At 39.2% G+C, this 25791-nt stretch overlaps 2 gene segments (V, D, J or C); both read right to left on the minus strand.

Moving 5' to 3' along the window:
* Nucleotides 1-16992: 16992 nt before the first annotated feature.
* On the minus strand, nucleotides 16993-17656 carry LOC121434915. The segment is given in 2 exon segments: nucleotides 16993-17378; nucleotides 17577-17656. Coding segments are annotated over 2 exon segments (435 nt in total).
* Nucleotides 17657-24003: 6347 nt separating this feature from the next.
* On the minus strand, nucleotides 24004-24635 carry LOC121434916. The segment is given in 2 exon segments: nucleotides 24004-24461; nucleotides 24590-24635. Coding segments are annotated over 2 exon segments (504 nt in total).
* Between the last annotated feature and the right edge of the window lie 1156 nt (nucleotides 24636-25791).

Consider the following 25791-nt stretch of genomic DNA (forward strand, 5'->3'; position numbering starts at 1 on the left):
CATTATACATTTCTACCTCAATCAAGATATTTATACATTGTTTACAATTTGAGGTCATTGTTCACATTTACTAAACAGTTGTTTAAAATTGATTAATAATCTAATATGAAGTCTTAATTTTTAAGTTATATAGATATTAACTTTTATAGGTAAATAGCCATTCATGCTTGTCATACTTATAGTAATACTAATCAGGTTCTTTAGATACATAGAGATTGTATCCTACATGGATAGGTAATCTTCAACCATGTGAAAAACTGTAGAATATGTCATTTAAATAATCTAGGTTTCTGTTGATGTGAGGCACAATTGTTCATGGCAGTAGCGATCTATTCCTGAGAGAATGTTGAACACCAAAGACACTTGGAGCTTGTTTTCTTCTTGGCAAAACTGGCCTTGGGGCAAGGAACTGCCCATGCTTCGATCACTGACAAAATGCATATCATCTGGAATGGAAAAGGAGGATATAAGATAAAAGATTGCCATACCTTGCCAAGACAGTGTAAGACAGTTTGAATTTTTTTCCTGCCTCTGAAAATGGTCTGTCAGTTACTCTAGGCCTTAGCCAAAGTTGATTCCTTCAACATTGCAAATAGCCGGGCGGTGTTGGCACACTCCTGCAATCCCAGCACTTGGGAGGCAGAGGCAGGCGGATCTCTGTGAGTTCGAGGCCAGCCTGGTCTACCAAGGGAGTTCCAGGACAGGCTTCAAAGCTACAGAGAAACCCTGTCTCGAAAAACCAAAAAAAAAAAAACAACAACATTGCAAATAAAACTTGTGTGATCATCCAGGAAGCCAGTTGTCTTTGTCATTTACTGCACAATTTAGAAACTGCTTAATTACACTTCCTGCCTACTCAAGTAATATTATCTCCTTTATCAAGCCTTCAATGAGGTTGAAAATTAGATTAGATAGTTGTAGTTACTTTCCTCATGATTTGGTTAAGCCATTTCCAAGACAAGACTTAGACTACTTAGGATAGAATGATTATTGAAATATTTAGCATATGTCCATTGCTTAATATTGTCTAAGATGGTTGTAATTCTAAATTTTATACTTGATATCTATTCTCATTGTATATAGTTTTGCATTAGGTTTGGAACTCTCTTATTTAGACAAAAGGGGAAAGTGATGAGGAACCTCCTTCAGCCAATGGCTGTTGAGAGGCTTGACCACATTTAGGCATATCTTTGGATACCAAAAATACTCGGTCCTGTCTGCTCACCCCTCTTCTTTCTCTCAGCCACACCTGGATGTTGGACCCCCTTCTTACTTCCTCTTTGTGATCCATGAGTTCCCTTTTAATAAACAAACAGACACTTTAATATACCCTATTCTGAGCTAGTGTGGGATTTCCTTACTTGCATCACACACCGGTGACACAGCACTATGATACCTGAAGAATCATTCTGAGGACTCAGAGGGTTGCTCAGTGAAAACAGACAATATGTTCGTGGACAGCCGTGAGATGCCAGACAAAAATGCTCACAGTTACTGGTGGGAATCACTGATACTACCAGAAAGAACAGGTGCTTTAAACTGAACAGGCTGCTTATTTCTCAAGATTTTATTTGATATGAAAATGTCAATGATTGAGGACTGAAAAAGACAAACAAGATGAGTCTACAGATCTGAGTGTTTGCTGAGTGCCTAACTGCCTATTGTGTGGGCAGTGCTCAGGTGTCTTTCACGACACAGACTGTTCTAATCTTCATTTTGGAAACCATCACTCAAGAACAGAAAACTGAAGCCTACAGGGGACACCTGTGTGTCCAGACAAGACAATGAAGAAAAGGGTGTAGACATTGCTTCCTGATCCAGCCAGAGAAGATTCTAATGGAGGAGAAGATTGAACTGTCTTCAAACCATGAGAAGTGAACAGAACATCTAACATAATTCTAGGCCCAAGTTATATAAATTTGAGTGGATATTGAAGGAAGTGTGGCTTACAACCTTAGAAATGTACAATAGAGAAGTTAATGTGGCCTAGTTCTTCAAGGACAGAATGCATCTTCATGGTGTTCACTTGCAAATTAGTGTTTGTAAAAACTATGGACCCAGGATAAACAGATATTATATAGGTAAATAAAGGCTAGACAGATATATGCATTTGTTTTGTACTGAAATGTAAGCATCGTAGAAGATAATTCACTTCACTAAGCAATTATATATAGATTATTGAGAAGTATGAGGAGGAGCCACATCTTCATCGGTTCTGAAGCAGACTGTTCCTCTGTGGATGAATAAGAAGGTCTTCACACTGAACATTGTCCTGAGGTTAGAAGTCTACATCTTGAAGAAAGAAAGACATCAAATCTTTCTCGGGTATAGTATTTTTGATATGGAATTGATTGTGTTTATGTTGAGATCAGCTATAGCATAGTTTCCTCTCTTCCCCCTTCCAGTCTTTTCTCCATGCACCCTCATGATTTCCTATCATTCTATTATACTTAAACTACTTCATTCTGGAGAATGAGAGAAGCCATTCATAAGGCAAAAGGAAATAAGAATGCTGATTATTTACAATGAAGCATATAAAATAGGCAAATGTTTGGATTTCACATGAGTTATATTTTATTGACCCCTAATAGACTGTACACACGCCAATTATTAAACCATAAAGTTTATTTTTCTTTCACTCAATTTTATCATTTATTTTATTTTTTCAGTTATAATGTAGTCATATCAATCTTTCCTTCCAAAACTTCCTATCTTTCTCTCCTTGATCTCTTTAAACTTTATAACCTCTTCTCTCTTTAATGGTTGTTACACATGCAAATATATAAAAACATATTTATTTATAAATATAAATAAGACTTTCAAACTTATATAATGTTGCTTCTATGCATGTTTTCAGGGGTGACCAGTAAGTATTGGATAATCAATTGGTACACTCTTCTCTGGGAATAACTATGTCTCCTCCCATATCAGCATTGCCTAACTTCCAGCAGCTCATGAGCTAGAATTGATGCTTTCTGCACTTTCTATATGAATCTTAACATGTCTATTGTTTTTTTCAGCTCATGTTTAGATAATAATGTTGGTGAGTCATCATGAGTGTGGCTTCTGACATGTTCAGGAGTCACAATTTCACAGCCAATTCCCTGACCCTCTGGCCCTTATCATATTTTCTCCCTTCTTCTTTAGTATTTATTGAGTCTTAAGTACAGGAATTATATTGTAGACATCTGTAATGACTAGACTCCACTACTCTACTTTGTTACTCTTTGTGTTTTCTACAATGACCTCCATCTGCTTGTAAACGTATGGATCGTGGAAGAGAGCCCACAACCACCACTTACTAATCCAGCACAGTCACTAACTACATCCTAATTATTTGTCCTTACCACATACTCATTCCTTTGCACTGGGTCTGCTCACTTGGCTCATTTTAGAATGAATCATTCATTTTTTATTGAGTTGTAAGACTTTTTAGATATTCCCTTTAAGCCTATTTGAACAAGATATATGTTTGAGCATTTTCTCATGGTTTGTGTTCTCTTTATTTTCCTAAAGACATTAAGATCTCTGTCTAGAAAAACTTCAAAGCAATTATGAGTAAAATAAAATATTTGAAAAGGTAACTTAAAATAATAAATTAGAAGATTAAATACTTTTAATATTTGCAACATCTTCCATAAATTCAATAAAATTGCACTAAAACACCAAGCACCATTTTTTTAACTGATGAATTGAATGGAGACCAGTGCACTGTGGGTGGCACCTTTCTGTGAGAAAGTGCTCTGGGTCTTATTAGGAAGCTAGTAATGTGTGAACCCGTGAGGGAGCTAGCAATAGAGTTTCCTCAGGGTTTTTGTTTGAATCATCTGTTTGAGTTACTGACTGAACTACCACCAATGATGAACTATAAACTGGAAGTGAAAGCTAAATAAATACTTCCACCTTCTAAGTTGCTTTTCCTCAGAGATCTTTATCACAGCAACAGAAAGGAAGCTAGAGCATCCAGCTCTCTGTACATTATGAATCTTCTATATATTGATGTTCTTGCTGTTGCTGTAGTTCCTTTTCTCATCATAACCCTGGCCCTGTCCACAGCAGGTTACCTGACATTGGTTCAGTCCTCCCTTCAGCTTCTCTGTTAGTTCTTAGGTGGACAATTCTGCATCAGGATGGAGTGTATATTGAGAATTTAAAGACCCAAATCCTTAACTTACATGGCCAAAAGTTTACTTGAGGTTAAAACTCAAAACTCTGACTATACCAAAAAGGGATATTAAGTCAAGCAGATGTTCTATAGTGGAATTCTAATGTCTTATGACAGGGGATGGCCACACCCACCCAACTCAAGATTTGTGTACTGGCTGCAGGTGTGTAGGGAGCACTGTGGATTCACAGCACAGAAATAAGTGCCTGAGTCTGTGCTCTGAGAAGAGGAAATGTGCAAAAAGCTCTGACGTTCCTTACTGACTGTTGTGGAGTTCAGTCTTCCACTCTGTTTTGTTCCAGAAGGATTGGAAAATAGACTGATGAGATGTCCCCCAGGACTTTGATAAAACCACTGCATTTGGTATATATTGTTGGAAAAGTTGCACTGCAGCTCTGCATCCTCTCCTTCCTGTAGAACCAAAGACACAGGACTCTGCTTCACTTGTTGCCCTTTCACCCCTGAATAGAAACAGAGAAAGAGACACAGATGCTGATTAATGTTGTGTCTTTAAAACTCTGAACACACCCCCATGTTCTTTGAAAAAGTGGGAGCTCCACAGAACCCCTGAGCTGCTTTCCCGCCCCTCCATGTGCTCAACCGAATCCTCGCTGTCCCCTAAATGTGGACAACCAGACTCACAGCAAATCTGGGTGCACAGCAGCCCCAGCAGAGAGCACAGCAGCTTCTTCATGGTGCTTGTCTTGATAATGGAAACAGAAGCAAGTAACCAACAACTAGACTGTGGTGTCAGGATGTCCCACCTCCTTCAACCAGTCATCTCCACCCAGGAAGTCTGCCAGGTCAAACACTGCTGAGTTCCCTCCCAGTCTTCTGAGCCTGAAGCTCTTCCCAAACCAGACCTGGCTGAGAGTCTGGGTGGAGCACAGTGGGAGGGGGTGTGGCATATTTTGAGACTACCCTGAATTTATAGGTAGTGTGGTTGAACTTTGAGGAAAAAAAGGCTTTATTTTCTCTTAATGAGAAAATGTCCCAACTGTATAGCAAGTGAGTGAAGAACATTTTTATAAAGGAACAACTAAACAATCATGCCAGGAAACAGTTGAATGTTCTGAGTAAAGAATGTTTATTGGCCAGGCTGTTTTGGCACATACCTTTAATCCCAGCACTCGGAAGGCAGAGACAGGTGGAGCTCTGTAAATTTGAGGCCAGCCTGGTCTGCAAAGTAAGTTTCAGGAAATTCATGGTTACACACTGTCTGTAAACACTTCCCCAGCCTGAAAATGAACCTTTATTAAGTAGAGAGGCCCTCCAATCATGCAAAGTAAAAATCATCTAACTATTTTTTTAATGATTTCCTAATCTTGGAATAGATAAAATATGTTTTATGCCCAAATACATCATTATAAAATGATCTCATACACTATAAGGGAAGAGAAATTTTGTTGGACCTCAGAAAAGAATTATTAACATGATTTAAGGTTCCTTAAGACTTCAGCCTGCTCTCCCAGAGTGTACTCGGCCTGTTTATTTAACATGCTTTTTAAAGAACAGCGTACCAGCCAACCTTGTTTGCTGTGGGTTTCACTGTAATCAAATTATATAACCTAAGTTAATGCATAGACTTAATCCTAAATTCTGCATACTTCTTGCATATGTTATGGTAGTAATTGCTAGAAACAGCAAACATAGGTTGAAATCAATCTTATAGAATATTTGCCACACATCTACACATTAGAGTACTACTCAGTGATAAAAAAAAAAAAACAAAAAAACCAAAAAAAAAAACCAATGACACCTTGAATTTTGCATGCAAATGGATGTAATTAGAAAACACTATCCTGAGTAAGATAACCCAGACCCAAAAATATGAATATGGCATGTACTCACTCATTAGTGGATACTAGCCATAAACAAAGGACATTGAGCCTATAGTTCATGATCCTAGAAAAGCTAAGTAATAAGTTGAACCCAAAGAAAAACATATATAGATCCACCTGGAAATTGAAAGCAGACAAGATTGCCTGACAAAATTTGGGAGCACTGGGGCAAGGGACAGAAGGAAGGGGAGAAGGGGAAGAGTGGTTTAGAAGGTCCTTCTGTATTTGTGTTGATTTCATTGGTTAATAAGGAAACTGCTTTGGGCCTGGTGATAGGGAAGAACTTAGGTAGGTGGAGAAGAAAGAACTGAATTCTGGGAGGAAGAAACAGAGTCAGAGATCTGCCATAGAGATGACAAGTCAGACATGCTAAATCTTTCCTGGTAAGCCACAAAATTAACAGAAATGGGTTAAATCAAGATGTGAGAGTTAGCCAATAGGAGGCTAAAGCTAATGGCCAAGCAGTGTTTTAATTAATACAGTTTCTATGGGATTATTTTGGGTGTAAGCTAGCTGGATGGCCATAACAAGGGCTCCTGCTCTCCATACAACAGAAGAGGAGAGGAGAAGGGGAGGGTTTGGGAGAGCTTGAAGGAAATGGATAGTTGAGATGGATGAAGGACAGATATGAGAGCAAGTAAAGAGATATTTTGATTGAGGGAGCCATTTTGGGGTTAGCAAGAAACCTGGCTCTAAAAACATTCCCAGGAATCTACAAGGATGACCCCAGCTAAGACCCTAAGCAATAGAGGAGAGGGTGCCTGAAATGGCCTTGCCCTGTAATCAGACTGATGATTATCTTAAATATCACCATAGCACCTTCATCCAACAACAGATGGAAACAGAGGCAGAGACACACATTGGGGCACTGGACTGAGCTTCCAAGGTTCAGTTGAAGAATAGAAGGAGGGATAGTATGAGCAAGTAAGTCAAGACCATGAGGGGTTCATCCACTGAGACAATTTGCCCGATCTAATAGGAGCTCACCAACTCCTACTGGACTGGGAGTAAATGAGAATGACACCAAACTAGTCCCTCTGAATATGGTTGACAGTAGGGGCAGACTGAGGGCCCAATGACAATGGCACTGGAATTTGTCTCTCCTGGCCTTTTGAGGCCCTATTCTCTTTGGATGTATACGTTTCTCGACCTGGATATAGTGGGAAGGGCCTTGGACTTTCCACAGGGCAGGGTGTCTTCATGGGGAGAAGGGCATGTGGAGGGAGTGAGATGGGAGTGGGAGGAGGGGAGTAAGTGGGAATTTGGACTGGTATTTTTTAAAGTAATAAAATAAAATAACAACAACAATAATAAATACCTGTCACAAATGTTAAAGACATTATACAGAGAATGTTTAGTAATGGTTGTTTGCTTATTATCTGAGCCATTTGGTGTCATCTGGAGTCAATGACTTATTCTTTTGCACAACTCTGTTAAAGATTTATGTAAACTGCCCCCATTCCTTTCCCATGTGATGATTTCTGTGCTATTCAATAAATACATATCAGAGTCTTTTGTTGGAAACAAACCTACACAGATATAGAAACAAACAACACAAGAGAGCATTCAGGGAGACACAGATTTAGACATAGACAACAGACAAATGCAGACATAGAACTGTGGAAGTTGTGGTAAGGGAGAAACAGAGAATTCAAATCCAGGCTTGGTCTTAAACCAAAGGGAGTGTTTTTTAACTTCTTTTTCTTAAGATGACACGGAAACATTTTCGGTACTCTGAGGCTATCATTAATTCGTTCAAACAAATGTAATGTTTATTTTAATAGATACTCCCATTATAACAAAGGTTTGGGATAAATTTGTTTGATTATTAAATGATCACATAAGAAGGAAGTGGATTGAAGAAGCTAAGGTAGTCGTGCTGCATGCAGAGTGACAGGGGCAGTGGAGCTGCTGTGCTTTTGCACATGGTGAATACAATGGACAATGCACTCGAGTTCATAACAATGAGGAATGCATTTTAAAGGATTCATCATAAAGTTTACTGCTTGAGAAATGAGACTTGTAATTAAAGGTAAACACACATATCCTCAAAAAAAATGCAGCCCCAACTTTACACCATCTCAACCCATCACTGTCCCAAATGGTGTTAAAGCCACTAATGTCCTCCTGTTTGAAGAGAATCCTGAGGATGATTGAGGGAGGATTTTGACTTGGGTAAAAATGCTGTCCTTCTAGAATTAGATCTTTCCTTGGTAAAATGAGAAACAAACCCATGGCAACTCAGATCTATCCCAAAGGATTGAAGCTCTTCCCCAAATTCTACTTTCTTTACTGTTGCCTTCACAGAAACCACCAACTCTCTGAGAGTTTCTGAGGCTGGGACCCTGGTCTCTTTACTCTGCAAATTTCAGGTGGTTTATGTTCAGCTCTGCACATGTGACTCAGGCTAGAGGAGCACCCAGCTCCCTCAGTCTCATCTAAAGAGGATCCTCAGGTGGAAGGAGTTTCCATCCTTCAGCCCTTAGTCTGAAAGCTCTCCATGCCTGAGACAGGCTGGCTTCCTGGTGTGAGCTTCAGGAAACACTGGAGTCTCAGCTAAGAGTTTTGCATAGGCAGGTGAGGACCCTGAGGGACAAGAGATGAGTAGGTGCCCTTCAGCTCCAGAGTAGCTGCTGCAGATGCACGGATGCAGCCACCAGGCTGGGGCACCAACTGGGCTCTGCATCCTCCTGTAGCAACAGTGCTCTGTGGTGGAGCTCAGCTGAAAGGAGGTCTCTGGTCAGAGTGAAACAGCACAGCTTTCTTTCTGGAGATGAGACTGAAGCAGAGTGACAGTGAGCAGCAGGGCTGCTCTGAGCCTCAGGATGGCACAGCAAGGTCATCGAGGAGAACAAGAAGCAGCAGCTCACTACTGCCTGAAGATTCCTGGGAAGTGAATACAGCCTGGGGAGTGGAGAGGTAGACAGTGAGATTTAGAAACCTTCTCCACAGCAACCCTGATTGAACTATTGTCAGTCTTGGCAATAGCTCTTTGTCTGAGATTCTTTCTGTCATTACCTAATCTATGTTCATTTAAAACCAGTATTAAAATAGTGGATAAATTAGGTATTATTGTCTTTGATCTAATCTGCATCTAAGTCCTTTGCTGTTAGAGAGCAGTGCCCCCTACAGGCCAAACAGAAATACAATTTCACAGTCTGAATGTGTTGATTTTTTCACACCATCTTTCCTGTCTTTCTAGGATTGACCTTCAAAGCTTGATAATCACATACAAAGAAAGACCCATGCTTTCTAAGTCATGAAATTTGTCAATTTTACAAAAATAAGAGTATAAAGATATAAACAAAAGTGGACACAAAATGTTTTAGTTTGAGACATTTACTCTTTACATATTTTAAAGGAAACTGTTGAAACCACAGAAAATCACATGCTACTTCACTGCTAAAATCTGAATGACATAATCAAACGGCACCATGAGTGCACAGTTTGATGGATGCTGTGAGGAATAAAGACCACATTTCCTTTTTCTCTCCACAGCAAACATGACAAATGTGTTGTTGTAAGAAGAGTCAGCTAGGGAGTACTGAGTCAAAATCAATTGTAAAAATGTCTCAAGAAAATAACATGCTTAGATGGCCTGCTACAGTTAATCATTTCAATAAACTCAAAGTCAAAGTCCTCGTGTGTCAGACTGATTAGAAGTAATTACTTAGGCAGAATCGTGTTGTCTTTCTTATGAAATATAACCTAATTCCAGGAGTGGCACCTGTCATATTCTAGGCCCTTCCAACAGGAGACCATGTTCTGCATGCCCACCAGGGGGCAGGCATTTTGAACATCCCTTTCTAATTCCACTACTGAACTTAATGTCCTTATTCTTGAGAGGTAGTTTGAATGTTGTATTATGGCAACAATGTATGTATTTTGTGCCCTATAAAAAGGTGGCATCCTAAGCCTTAACATATAGCATTCAATGCGACAATCTTGCACCAAAGGAAGAACACAAAGCACAGAATCCTCTTTAGACAGATCAGACTATACAGTGTGGCAGCAGTGAGAACAGAAAAGAACATGGAAGCAGTCAGAGAGGAGAGACACAGACTCCAACACTGTAAACTGGCTGAAAATAGTCCATGCCTCTGAGTTCAGTCACTAGCAGCCACAGTGTAAAATAGCTGTAGCTAAAGACTCTAGGGCTCCTCCTAGAGAAACTCACAGCCTTTTTTTTTTTCACTTCTAATTTAAGAGGGCATCCTGAAGTCTGAGGGGCTGTCACAGTGAAACCAAGGAACAGAACATCTTGGACACCTTCAGTCAATGTTACTCTCTGAATTTCAACAAGTAGCCTGCCCCAAGTAGGAGTTACTGGCTGAAGCTTAGTGTGTTTTTGTTTTCTTGGCCTTGTTTGCTTATACCAATACCAAGAGATTTCTCCTAAATATTTGATACTTTATGTTGTTTGCAAAAAACAATTAGAAAGAAGAAAGAATGGTTGATGGTCTTCAGGCTTCTAGTACTGTAATACTAAGGATTCACAGATGAGCTATCCAGATAATTATTTAACTCACATGAAAATTAACAAATAATCCAATAACAATTGTTTACTTAATTCAATTCACTTTGAAGGTCATTAGAAAAGATGAAGATGAAGAAAATGAACAACCCATTGCATAAAGTCAGGTGATTTCGGCTGACACTGAAAGTACTAGAGGAACACTTGCCATGGCGGACGTCTACGGTCCTTGGGATGGACTCAGACATCTGCAGATCAGATATAACCTGAAGTCTAGTTTGCTTATCTATCAAATGGTGCCATGAATGCAACTGTAGGTATGCTTGTTCAGCCAACTACAGTGATCTGACCAGGGAGTAATTTTCATGTTCTTCATACAGACAGCTACTAAATGCTTGTAGAAGGAAACCATGGTTGCTTAAAGATGCCCTTAAGTTGGACTAGTGAAACAGCTTGCTGCGGGAAAGGCCCTGCTATGTAAGGGTGATGCCTTGATCATCCCGAGGTACCACTTGGGAAGGAAAGCGGTGCTGTGATCACTCTTGTTGTGGTCACACATCCACACCCACTCATACATAATTCACACCCACCTCAACCCCACAACTTGATAATAACAAAAATTTAAAAGGTCTTTAATGAATAAGAAAAATTATTAATAGAAAGCTATCTTTTTCCTTAGAGGAAAACTGATAAAAGACCCAAGTGACCCCTGTGTAATATGCCATGTGTTGAATTAGGAAGTGGCATGAAAAACCTCAAGAGTATACTGAGTGTGTAGGGTCTTAAAGACAGCAGTGGGACTCTGTTAGAGGTGTGGGCTGCACAGCAGTCTGTTTATAGATACACAAATTGCCATGGTTTTCAAGCTGGTTTCAGAACACACAGAGCAAGGTCACAGGCAGGGGCATAGTGGGGAAGCAGCAGGGGAGGGAGACTGCACTGCTGACGTCTGGATGGTCTCTCCCTGTAGAAAATAATAATTATAGGCTCTGGTGTGTAGATTTTATCTTAAAATTTTTTCTTTGCTGACTCACACAGAAATATGCTTTTAGGGGTGATAAAGGGGAGGGAATGAGAGATGAGAACATCGTTTGAAATTAATGTAATTATAGAAGGTAATGAGAGTATTTTCGGATAATTTGTGAAAGCTATTCTGAAACTGCCATCGCAGAGGGAAAATAAGGAGCAGTTCCAGAGGAAGAAAGAAGCCCCATTGTGTCTATCAGGGCTACAGCCAATGCAGCAAAACCTAAAACTTGGAGTTCCAGAAGAGACGAGCAGTGATCTCGTGCAAAAAGACACATAGACCCTCTGTGTCCCATTTATGGAGAAAAGAATACAACTTTGTTTTCCAGTTTGGTTTACTTAAAGAGCAGAGTGGGGTTACTGGAAGTGTCAGGCTTCATCTAGAGGAGCATTTTTAACCTGTGGGTCACAAGCCTTTAAAGTAGAACAACATTTTCCCAAGGGGTTGCATATCAGATAATCTGAATATCAGATATTTGCATTGTGATTGGTAACATTAGCAAAATTATACTTAGGAAGTACCAATGAAATTAATTTTATGGTTGCGGGATCTCCACAGTATAAGGATCTGTATTAAAGGGTTGCATCATGATCAAGTAGGCTTTATCCAACAAATTCAGTAATGGTTCAACATACAAGAATCAATAAACATAAACACATACAGAAACTAGAAGACAAAAACCACATCCATGGTCATATCATTTGATTCAGAAAAGGTCTTTGACAAAATCCAACACTCCATGATGAAAGTTCTAGAGAAGCTAGGGATGCAAGGGACCTACTGCAACACAATAAAGGCTGTTTACCACAAGTCTATAGCCAACATCAACATAAAAGAGAAAAACTCAAAACGTTTCTACTGAAATCAGGAACAAGACAAAGATTTTTCATTCTTTTTGTACTTATTCAATATCACTATACTTAAGCCTTAGCAAAAGCAACAACAGAAGGAGACCAAGGACATACATATAGTATCAAAAAAGATGTCCAAGTACCTTTACTTGAAAAGGACCCTAAGAGTTCCACAAGGAAACTTCTACAGCTGATGAACACTTTCAGCAAAGCAGTAAGATACAAAATTAACACAAAAATCCAGTATGTTTTCTATATACAAATGGCAAATGGATTGATAAAGAAATCAAGGAAATGGTACCTTTTACATTAACCTCAAAAATAAAAAAATAAACTATCCTGTGATAGCTTTAAACAAGTACATAAAATTTTTATATGATGACTATATAGGACATTGAAGAAAGAAACTGAAGAAGACATCAGAAGGTGGAAAGAGCCCACATTCATATATTGGTAGGATTAATACAATGTAAATGACCATCCTATTCAAAGCAATCTATAGATTCAACTCAATCTCCACCAAAATTTTAACATAATTCTTTACAAAAATGTAAAAACAAATCTCAGCTTCATATTAAAACACAGACAACACAGAATAGCTAAATAATTCTGTTTGATGAAAGAATTGCTGGGAGTATCACCGACCCATATATCAAGTTGTATTGCAGAACTTTAATAACAAAAATAGCTTGATATTACCATAAAATAGACATGCTGATCAATGGCATCAAATTGGAGACCCAGACATAAGTTCACACACCCATGGACACTTCATTTTTTAAATAAGGAAGTCAGAAATATACACTGGAAAAAAAGAGAAGGAATCTTTTCAAATGGTACTGGTCAAGTGGATGGCTACATGTAGAAGAATGCAAATATATCCATCTTATCTCCCTACATGAAATTCAACTCCAAATGGATCAAGAATCTCAACATAAAGCTGATAGAAGAGAAAGTTGGGAATAGTCTTGAACTCGTTGGCACAGCTAACAGACTTTCTAAACAGAACACTGGTAGCACAAGCACTACCACCACCACCACTACCACCACCAATAATAATAATAATAATAACAATAATAATATAATAATAATAACAATAATAATAATAAAACTGAAAAGTTTCTGAATCACAAAGGACTTAGTTAGACAAAGGAGCAGACTACACAATGGGAAAAAATTTTACTAATTACACATATGAAACTTAGTATCTAAAATTTATAGAGACCTAAAAAGACTGAACATCAAGGAAACAAATAACCCAGTTTTAAAAGTGGCCACAGAACTAAGCAGACAATTCTCAAGAGATGTTTAAAGAATTATTCAATAACCTTAGCCAGCATGGAAATGTAAATTTAAAAAAAAACTACTTTGAGATTACAACTTATAAAAGTTAGAATGATTAATGTCAATAAAACAGTTGATACTGCATGCTGGCAAGGATACGAGTCATGGAGAATAAGCATCCATTGCTGGTAGGAGTACAGAATTTTATAGTCATGTTGGAAATCAGTGTGCTGGGTCTTCAGGAAGCTGGGAACAAATCTAACTCACGATCTGGCTATCCTACTCTCAAGCACATACCCAAAGGACTCTACTTCCTACTATAGGGAAGCTTGTTTATATCTTAACATAGGTTCAAAGCTGGTGTAGTCATAATGGTCAGAAACTCGAAACAGCCTAGATGTCAACATCAACAGATGTGTGGATAACGAAAACGTGGTATATTTACACAGTGGAACATTATTCAGTTCTTAAAAAGCAATGAAATTATTAAATTTGTAGCTAAATGTATGGAAATAGAAAAATTATCCTGAGTGAAGTAAACTAGATCCCTAAAGACAAATATTGGATATATTTTCTCATGTGTGACTATTAGCTTTTAAGCTTTTGATATAATTCATATAACCAGATGTTAGATATAAAGTAAGGGGCTAATATGTAGGAAGATCTGCCAAAAAAAAGAGAATTAGAACATACAGTTATGGAGATATGGGGTGGGAATTGGAATGGGAGAATTAAAAGGGGAGGGAAATGAAAGACATGAATAAAGGAGGGAATATAGGTGGGGACAACTAATCCTAGGGCAAATTGAAGAGTCCTATGGGAACCTATTATATCAACTTCTTAAAATGCATGCATATACAAAATAAATCTAAATGCAGTCACTAAAAGGGGGAGAAACAACACTACAACTACACATTTTTCATTACCAAATAAAGCCTCTAGTACTATAGAATTAGGTTGCATCTGGATGAGTTGTTAAACAAAGGAGCCCCATAGAAACCTCCAAATACTTTTGGCTGTTACCAAAGCAATGAGTTGCTCTACACAAAATGATAGCAAGACCTGAATGCTGAAGACAACTACATATTTCATTATACATGAAGAAGTTGAGCTTGTGCCTAAATCGAGCCTTTATCTCTAGGTAGTTAGTGTTCATGATACTGACAGGCACTCTGAATACTACTAGAAGAGAAAAGTAACCACCAACCCAGCTATAAGCCCATTGATCTACAACTTAATATGTCTACATGGTATACTGGTGCAATGGTGGCACTAAAGTTGTGGGAGTAACCAAACATGGTCTTAATTTCTAGTGGACTCTGGAATTAAGGCCCACTCCATGAGAGGAAACCCATGCCTGACACTGCTCCTTCAGTGAACCTTAGGTCAGATAGGCCATGGGGAAAATCAAATACTGTTATTCTGGTAAAGCAGTGTTTCTCAAGTTTCTTAATGCTGCAGCCCTTTAATACAGTTCCTCATTTTGTGTTGACCCTCAAGAAAATTTTATTTTCACTGCTACTTCATAACTGTGATTTTTCTTTTGCTGTGAATGACAATGTAAATATGTGTGTTTTCTGATGGTGTTAGGAAACCCTTGTAAAAGGGTAATTTGGCCCACAAAGGAGATATGACTCACAGGTTGAGAACCAATTTGATAAAGGGACATAGCAATGAAATGACTCTTAATGACATTCTGCGATTCCCAAGTATCCATATCTCACTTACCACAGAAACTTCCTCTTGCTGTGCATGGGAACTAACATAGAAACTCACAGCTAGACAATGTGCAGAGGGGAGATTTTAGAATGCTTAATCATAAATATGAAGTCTTCATCAAATCCTGCCCATCAGTACACAGGGTACCTAATGAAAGAAGAGGTGAAAAGAGTGTAAGAGTCATAAGTGGTGGATGACAGCAGACCTTATTTATGTAAGAACTCCTGGAGATTGTGAAAGCATGAGCAGAGTCTGCACAGGTTCAAGCAAGATGTGGTTCTGCTGTGAGACAATGGTCTGTACCCTGTCACTTGTACTTTAAATAAACACTGATTGGCCAGTAGCCAGGCAGGAAGTATAGGAGGGGTGACCATGCAGGAAGTAGAGGTAAGATAATGGGAATTCTGGGAAGAGGGAAGTTTCAGTCTGAAGTCGTCACTCACACCTGGAAGAAGCCAGACACGGAGGAAGCAAGATGTGACTGCCTTGCTGAAAAAGGTACCAAGCCTCGTGGCTAACACAGACAAGAATTATGGGCTAATATAAGTTATAAGAGTTAATAAGAAACCTGAGCTAATAGGGCAATCAGTTTATAATTAATGTAGGCCTTTGTGTGTTTCTTTGGGACTGAGTAACTACAAAACAAGGTGGGACAGAAACCTTGGTCAACATGGTTCCAAAGTTGAGAGGAGGATGTGGACACAGGTTCCCATCCCTAACTAAGAAGATATTTCCAATGGACATGTGTTTGTGAAGGAAAAATTAGTTTTCTCCAATAGAGTCTCACTGAATATACAAACCACAGTCAAAGATATGTCCTATTTCTAGCAATAGATGACCAACACAAGTAACTCACTGGTACTTTTGTAGAAATTTATTTCATTTTTTTGTTTTAACTTTTTAAAAGTATTACTGGACTTCTTGTGTATTATCATTTCCAGATTTCTGTTGTTACAGATTTTGTTTTAATGTGTGTTGGAAAACTCCACCCTCCCCAAGTCCACCGTCAATAACAGATTTCCACTGTGGTCACATATTCCCCCTATGCACAGACACTATACACTTTATAAAGAGCCATGGCCTTCACAGCCTGTCCTCCTTTCCCCTTTCAACCTTGGTCAGAGGCAGCCTCTGTTTAGTCCTCTCCCCCACAGTCAATCTCTCTTTTGTGAGTCCTATTTCATGATATGATGTTGTGGCATTCCCTGCATCCAATACGCCAATGTACTGTTCCTTCCTCCTTGAACCCTAACAACAATACACCTCTGTATGTGTGTTTCTTGTGTCTTTTCTTTCTTTTGTTTTTTGTTTGTTTAATTTTGCCCATTTGTGTGCTAAAGAGAGCAATAAAAGAGAAAGTAGGTGTGATGTTGTTTTGTGGAGGTGCGGAGAATCTGAAAAGAAATCCTGGATGTTAAATCTTAATTAAAATATAATGTGTGTGTATGTGTGTGTATATATATATATATATATATATATATATATATATAGTAAAATAAAGTGGAAAATATTTGTGTTACATGAATATGTGTTACATTCATTCCCAGAATAACAAAGTATTTTCCATGTAAGTTAAACCAACCCTCCTGTGGCTGTTACCTTCCATTTGATATGGAATAGAAGGAGAATAATCAGAATTTCTCCCCTTGTTCTCTGTACTCTAGCTCAGCCTTTGTTGGGGGCCCTGTAGGTTTGGGTGCAGGCTGCAGGTGTACTGGGGAGCACTGTGTGCTCACTGCACAGAGGTAAACAGCAGAGTCACTGGGTTGGGAGTCTCTGATGTTCAGGGAAACAAGCAGGCTGGATTTATTGAGCTGAACTGTGAATCTGCCTTTTTTCTTTTCACCATCGGAGAAGATGGACATCAGAGCCTTGGGTTCTTTCTCAGGATTCTGTCTGTACCACCAGAAGGACTGAGAAGCACTATCACTGAAAGTGCAGTTGACAGAGGCCGTGGCTCCCTCTGAGACACTGAGGAATTCTGGGTTCTGCTGCAACTTCTGCTGGCTCCTCACATCTGTGCAGAAAGACAAAGGTCAGATAAACAGGACTGGATGCATATGGATATACAGACACCTCAGAATGGCTTTTCCATGGGCCTCCCACCTACTTTTTTTTCAGCATGAGAACATTTCTACCCTCCATCCTAAAACATGTGAAGGTTATAGCCTCACACATTGTATTTTTATGTGCCTATAGGAATGGTCAAACTCACCCCTCAGTTGAAGCCAGAGTACCACTAGCAAAACACTTAAGGGATGCATCCTTGTTTTCACTGAAGGTTCACACTTCAACCATAACACCAACTGGCACTTAGGAAGTTCGAATTCTTCTGCTGTAAGATGCATAAAAAAAGTAAAACCCCATGCTGTTCATCCAATAAGAAAGAAGGTCATAGTTTTCACTGCTATATCAGATGCCCTTCTCTTCCCTCTCACCACCCCCCAACACACAGACACAAAGGACCATGTGAGAAATTGCATCTGGGTCTCTAAGAAGATGCTGCCATCTGGTGGATCCACCTTAGAGTCAAAAACTAATTTAAGTGCAGACTCTTCTTATGTGAACTATTAAAACAAAATAGTCAGATGAGAAGTTTGAGACTTTGCTCAAGTTTATGTATATGTGTCCTTATTCAAACATTTTCAACAAATAGCGACTTATTTTCAGCAAATGAAAGTTATTTCACTAGTCACTGTACTGTAATATTTCTGAAGAACCTCTCACAATTAAATAAAAGTTTATGTTCTTTATCTCTTCTCTGTATAAGCCTATATGTCCCTATATTGTTTCTTCATCAGTTTTATAAAAACTTTCTATAATTAAAAAAATCTGTTAAAAATAAAATACTTTCATTTATCTATAAGAGCCACTATCTCTTATCCTCTCTTTTTCAAGCCTATGAATATTTATCAAACACATTGTGATCCATTTAGAGGCCTTTTTGTCTGAATCTGTATTATATTTTTGAAATCATTTTCTGACAAGAAGAGTATTTAAAATGCTAAGTGGCTTTGTCTTTTGGCTCCACACCATCCAGTATGACAGAGGTATGTTCACCAACAGCTGTGTGAGCCATGTTCACCACCCCAGCAGGTCTATGTAACGATTAAGCAGCTTGTGCACTCTACCCACAAACCCCATTTCAGTTCTCTGTAGCTGAGCCTCCTGAAAGAGCCAGAGCAGTTCCTACAACCAATACGAACCAGAAAGTCATCTTTACTGAGGCCACACCTCTGCTTTCAGGTCACAAACAGAGCCTATCTGAAAAACTGTGGCCACCAAGAAGCTCCAATTGACTCCTGTTTTGTGGTTCTAAAATCCCTCTTTTTCAGCTTTCTTAGGTTTTATGAGGATGCACATTGCCGAACGTTGGATGCCAGATGTAGCTACAAATATTCTCTGACCTGCTGGTGTGCCTGGACCAAATTTTCTCACCTTGCCTGTTCTAGAAGCTGCATACAAAATAACCAGTCTGAGACTTAATATCAATTATATTCTCTTTGGCCTATTAGCTCAAGCTTCTTATTAACTAATATCTTAAATTAACCTAATTTTATTATTTTATATTTTACTACAAGGCTCGAGGTTTGTTAATTCACATCTTGCTTCTTGGGTGTTTACATGGGATCTGTATGACTCTGCCTTTTTTCACCCTGCATTCAGTTTAGTTTTCCCATCTACCTCTATTCTGCCCTGCCATAGGCCAAAAAAGTTTCTTTATTAACCAATCATAATAAATCATATTCACAGCATATAGAGGAAAATCCCACATCATCTTTTAAATATGAACTGCCATATAAAACTTGAGCTCACAGCCTAGCTACACTTTATTTATGTATTTGTCTACTTATTCATACATTTATTTTTGTATCTATTATGTGTGTGCTTGTTTTTGTGTGCATTTATGTGTGAACACATCCGTGTGAGTGGGTGTTTGTTGGGGGAGGATGCCTATTCATTCCTGGCCACTTAGATCCAAAATAATCACACAGAAATCTGTACTAATTACAATACTCTTTGGTCAATAGCATATTTGTATTTCTGGCTAACTCTTATATCTTAAACTAACCCGTCTTCATTAATCTGTGTATCACCATGTGTCTGTGGCTTACTGGGTAAAGTTCTATGAAGCATCTGTCTCTGGTGGGGCTACATGGCTTCTACATGACTCTGCTTATTCTCTATATATCTTTTCCAGCCTGTCTATGTTCTGTTAAGCTCTTGGTCAAAAGCAACTTCTTTATTCATTAACCAATAAAAGCAACACATATACAGAGGACTTCCACACCATTTCTGGCTTTTTTGTTCAAATAAAAAGGAAGATTTTAACTTTAACATGGTAAAATTACATATAACAAAACTGTTATCAACACAAAATTACAATTACAATATTTATATCTACTTTATCTTTTATCATACCTAAGGAAAACTGTAATTATAACTATTCTTCAACACCACCAAAAACCCCAGAAGGATATAATATTACCTAAGTTAAGAGGAAGTGTATTGTAAATAACTTCCAAAAGTATAGAAATGTGTTTGTGAGACTTTCCATTAGTCTTGTCTGTTAAAAAAAATATGTCTACATTTTTAATGTCTTGATAAGATTTTGAATTTTTGTTGACAGTCTACTTTTGTATTAAAAAAATTAAAATAATTAAACTTTTAAAATGTTACCTATGAATAAATTCACTGAATTTTTATTCAGTTTATTGAGATTTTTTACCTTAAACTTAACTCATTTTTAAAAATATATCCTTGATTGAAATAAAATTACATCACTTAACCCTGTTTTTCCTCCCTCGAGCTCCTCAAGTTACCTTCTCTCAATCCCCTTTTGTTCTCAACTCCCAATTTGGTAGCATTCTTTTCTTATTATTATTGTTAAAAACATGTGTATGTGTGCACAACCATATATAAATAAAACTTGCTTATTTCACTTTAGTTGCTTGTGTATGCATGGCTTGAGAGACAACCACTCTGATTTGACAACCAATAAGGGTCTCATCCATTGAAGTGACTATATCTCCTCTCCAGTCATCATTAGTTGCTTGTAATTCTTTGTCGTGGGTTGGGTCATGCAAATTTTCACCTTCTATGTTAACATGTCCACTGCCACCGCCTTTGTTCTGGTCTTGTTTATACAGTAATTTCTAGGAGAGACTGTTTCACAGCAGATATCCTGGTATTCTGCTTCTTGCAGTGCCTATTCCTCCTCTTTGATCATGTTTAGTCATAGGGGCTGTAATGTACATGTAGCTGTTGGAACTGTGCATCCCATGATCCTCCGATCTATGCATTGGGTACACTTGTGTTTTTTCGTTTTGTTTTTTTGTGACACTTAGGATAAAACACAAGAAGTCACCTTCGTTTGCCAGACCAATGTGTGCTGTTGAGAGATGACAACAGATCTAAAGCAAGCAGTTTTTTTTTTTTTTGAACGGGGGCAAGGAAAGAGAGCTAAAGGACATCTAGGAGTGGAGACAGGAGAGAGAAAGATAGACAAAGAGACAGACAGACAGACAGAAAGGGAAAATGGGTGAGAAAGATCATGAAAGAGGAAATAAGAGAGAGCCATGATGTCTAGAGGGACCTTTTAAAGGGAGCGTGTGTTGCTGTGAGCTGCGACAGTGATAATGCACTTCACCTGAAGAAGTACAACACCAATAGACTTGTTAACATGGAAATGGAAAATCTCATGAAACCCTATCCATAGAGAAACCACTACAGTCAACTAAAGAGTTGAAACAGTCTGAGAGTGGAAACAGTCCTACAAAGGATTGAACCCCTAACTGGTTACCAAGATCAAATGACCAGTCCTGAAACTATATACTAGGAGTAACACTCAAAAGACTTAATAGACTGTATTTATATTTTTACACAGGTGTGTGCATGTGAGCACTTGATGGTGTGAATGTGTAGGTGTGCATGTGTGTGTCTGTCTATGTGTCCGTGTCTGTGTTTGTCTGTTTGTGTAATAGGGATAGATAAAAGACATTATGATTTTAAGGGAGCAAAGGGACATTCATGACAGGGGTATGAGGAAGGAAAAAGAAGGGAAAAGTGATGTAATTATATTTATTGTTTAAAAGAAAATAAATAAATACAATATAAAAGAAAAATCAAATCTCCTATAAAATATCTCCCAAGGTCATTGTTTTAATTCTCTAGGACCTTTCTAGCTTGCTTTGGTTTGAAGTAAAATTTAAGTTGTGCTCATCATTTCCTGACGTGAGAGCTATTTTAAAGTTTCTCATATCTTTTAATCATGTATTCTTTTACTTTATGAGATTTCCTCATTGGGATACTTGCATTAGGGTTTGATTCAGTCCTTCTGGCTATAGCTGCTAAGGAAAGATGAATTATGTGAGGGAAGGCTGAGCCACTGAACAGCTAATATTATCAGACAGATGTTCCCAAGAACAGGAAAGCAGGATCTGAGTGTGGAAGGAAAGTTCCTAGAGCTTGATAGGATACCATGCAACCAAACAGAGAGCACAGAGTAAGTCAGAGTTGATCAGGTAGGACTAAGGAAAAGAAGAAAGGACAAAGAAGAGTCAAGTGACATTTGCCTGTTTGCCTCCTGAACTAATTATAGTGGACCATTTACAGGTCTATATAATACAAATAAAGTTGCTGTGAATTGAAGGACTAGCACCTTGACATCTTAGAATTTTTATTCTAATTGGTAAAATTGACAATGAACACACTGACAAACAACGGACTGCATAGCTCAGTTTTGTGTGTCTCAACGTAAGAGAGATGACCAAGTGCTATACTAGAATAAGTAGAATAAGGGAAAGCAATGGTAGAGCAAGGGGGTATGATAGAGTAAGAGGGAGATGTGGCAGTTTGAGGGAAAGACAGTGGTAGAGATGGAGGAGGACTATGTTAATGGAACAATGGAGTTATGATATGTCAAAGTGAGGGTTAAATGCAGATAGTGATGGAATATGATTGAATAAGTGGTGGGCTATGATAGGATATGAGGAGGACTATTACAGGGTAAGAAGACTATGATAGAGTAGAAAGGGCTATGATAGAGTAACAGGAGGACTATGACAGAGTAACAGGAAGACTAGGACAGAGTAACAGGAGGACTATGACAGAGTAACAGGAAGACTAGGACAGAGTAACAGGAGGAACATGACAGATTAACAGAAGGACTCTGAAAGAGTAACAGGAGGACTATGATAGAGTAACAGGAGGAACATGATAAAGTAACAAGAGGAACATGACAGAGTAACAGGAGGACTATGATAGAGTAACAGGAAGACTAGGACAGAGTAACAGGAGGACTATGACAGAGTAACAGGAGGACTATGACAGAATAACAGGAGGACTATGACAGAATAACAGGAGGACTATGACAGAGTAACAGGAGGACTATGACAGAATAACAGGAGGACTATGACAGAATAACAGGAGGACTATGACAGAATAACAGGAGGACTATGACAGAGTAACAGGAGGACTATGACAGAGTAACAGGAGGACTATGAGAGAGTAACAGGAGGACTATGATAGAGTAACAGGAGGACTATGAGAGAGTAACAGGAGGACTATGACAGAGTAACAGGAGGACTATGAGAGAGTAACAGGAGGACTATGACAGAGTAACAGGAGGACTATGAGAGAGTAACAGGAGGACTATGAGAGAGTAACAGGAGGACTATGAGAGAGTAACAGGAGGACTCTGACAGAGTAACAGGAGGAACATGATAAAGTAACAGGAGGAACATGACAGAGTAACAGGAGGACTATGACAGAGTAACAGGAGGACTATGATAGAGTAACAGGAGGACTATGATAGAGTAAATTTTTGATGGAGAGAGTTTCCTGCTCAGAAATCCTGGCACCACATCTGGAAACTTGAACAAGTTGAACAGAGACCAGCATTGCTATGCAGAAATGGCACCTTTGCCCCCAAAAGCTGATATTGACAGTTCAGGTCTGCACAAATGCTGTGGAACATTGTGTATCACAGCATGAACTTAGCATTGTATTCTAGAAGGAAGAGAAAGTCGCTTAAACACTTTGAGAGTGTAGACAGTGTATTGTTTATACTGCATGTATTTTATGTGATAGGGCATTAAGTTGTATGGTTGCCCTCCCCCGAGCACTGAAATTACTTCTGAGGCTCTTTAGACAGCCAGCTGCCATGTGGCCACTTGGAGTTCTCAAAACTTTAATCCTTGCTTCTCAAACTCTGTTTTTGAGTGTCAGCCTGGACTTACTAACAGCAAAGGGGAAATTTCTCTGTGTAGTTGATGTTCCCCTCTGTGCTTGTGTGACAGCCCTGGCTCTGTCCTCCTTCCTTCTTTCCATTCCTTCTCTATAGGAATCCTAGGACTAGGGACCCTAGGCTCTTCTGTCACCTCTCCCTCCATACTTTCCAAAGACATTATATGGATGTCCCTTTTCCTGGAGCAACCTGTTCCCTGCAATTATATGATGCAGCTAGCTCTACCAGAGAGATGTGGAAGAAAAAGTAGAGGACAGACTTCATCTCCTACAACAAGCAGACAACTTTCTTAGTCACACAGCTGTATGGGGGGGGGGGGGTCTCAAACTCTGCCTGAGGCAATTCTGCATCAGAATTTGCTTTAGTCCCAGTCAAGGGTTGAGGATGGAAAACTTTACTTCTTGTTCTGCTGTGGCTGTCCATATGATTTTTTGAAAACCAGAGAAATGGAGAGGCACACAATACAGAGGAACCAAAGCAACCCCAGAGGCAGGAACTCAGCAGTCAGGCCTCTGGTGATGAGTTTGTGTTCAACTCCCCCTGTGGTTTCCACTACTGTGTCACCCAGAACACAGTAGTACACAGCCGAGTCTGACTCCTGGACCGAGGCTTTCTGCAAGTGGAAGGAGCTGGATCCTTTATCATATGTAGCTTCGAAACCTCTGCTGCTTCTCTTATCGTTGTCCTTCGAGGCTCTGAAGAGGAGCTGTGGACCTTCTCCTGGGTACTGCACATACCAGAACAGGACTGGGTACCCTGAGGCTGAATAGGTGCAGTGTATAGTAAGAAAATCCTCTTCTGAGAGGGTCACTTGACCTTCCGTCTGTGTCACTGAGTCTCCATGGGCCCTTGCTGGAGAAAAAACAAAACAAAAATAAAACAGATATGGAGGTCACCTTAAAAACAAAGCTCTTGGATGAATTCATGGCTCAAGGCTTTTCTTACATAAAAGAGTAAAAACTTTAAATCACTTTACTTACTGAGTAGGAGGAGTATCACAGTAACGAAGCCTAGGGAAGAGTCCATTTTTAGTGGCATCTAGATGATGTTCTTCATTCTTAGCATGTTGAAAACACAGAAACAATGAGTCTAAACTTAGATTTACACAGGAAATACTATAGTGTTAGGATGCGGCGCCACCTGGTGACCAGAAAGTAATAGTTAAATGTGGCAATATTCACTGAAAGACCTGGAAATAATGAACTCGGATCCGGTTGAGGATCACTGCTACTTCAAAGGTCGTATTTTCTCCATTTTAAGTGAATGTCAACTTTAAGGCATTTTTAATTAAAGTTTTTTTCGGGGTGGGGGGAGTCACACTGTACAAGCAATACTTAAATATTTCAGAATTCCAGGACAACTGAAGAAAAACATAAGTGATTGAATTCTATAGAGTAATCCGAGCTTTTGAAAATGGTTCGCCTTCACATTTAAAAGATTTCCATCACCAGATGAAGGTTCTATGATGATATGCAAGATATTCGTCAGTATTGCTCTAGAATAGGGTCATTTCAGGTTCCCTATCCTCAACTGCCCAAGGAACTAACTGGGGACCTCGGCTTGGGCACCTGGGAGTCCCTCTAGGGTCAGGTCTCTTGCCCACCCTAAAGTGACTCCCTTAACTAAGAATTGTGGTTCCGTGCTCCCCTGTCCAACCTTCCTTTATCCCAATCCTCCTGTTTTCCCAAGGCCCGACCTCCTTCCCTTCTAACTTTTCTCTCCCCATCTCCCCTTACCCCCATCCCACCCCACCCCCAAGATCCCAATTTTCTCCCCGGCAATTTTGTCTACTTCCCTTAGCCAAGAGGATAACTATATGTTTTTCCTTGGGTTCCCCTTCTTACTTAGCTTCTTTAGATTCACCTATTGTAGACTCTGGTGATGGATGGAGATAGAGACAGAGACCCACACTGGAGCACTGGACTGAGCTCCCAAGGTCCCAATGAAGAGCAGAAGGAGGGAGAACATGAGCAAAGAAGTCGGGACCACGAGGGGAGCACCCACCCACTGAGACAGTGGAGCTGATCTATTGGGAGCTCACCAAGGCCAGCTGGACTGTGACTGAAAAAGCATGGGATAAAACTGGACTCTCTGAACATGGCGAACAATGAGGGCTGATGAGACGCAAAGGACAATGGCACAGGGTTTTGATCCTACGTAATGTGATGGCTTTGTGGGAGCC

This window comes from Microtus oregoni, unplaced genomic scaffold, assembly GCF_018167655.1.
Source record: "Microtus oregoni isolate MIOR12 unplaced genomic scaffold, Mior012 000045F_ref0000178, whole genome shotgun sequence".
NCBI classification, from domain to species: Eukaryota; Metazoa; Chordata; class Mammalia; order Rodentia; family Cricetidae; genus Microtus; species Microtus oregoni.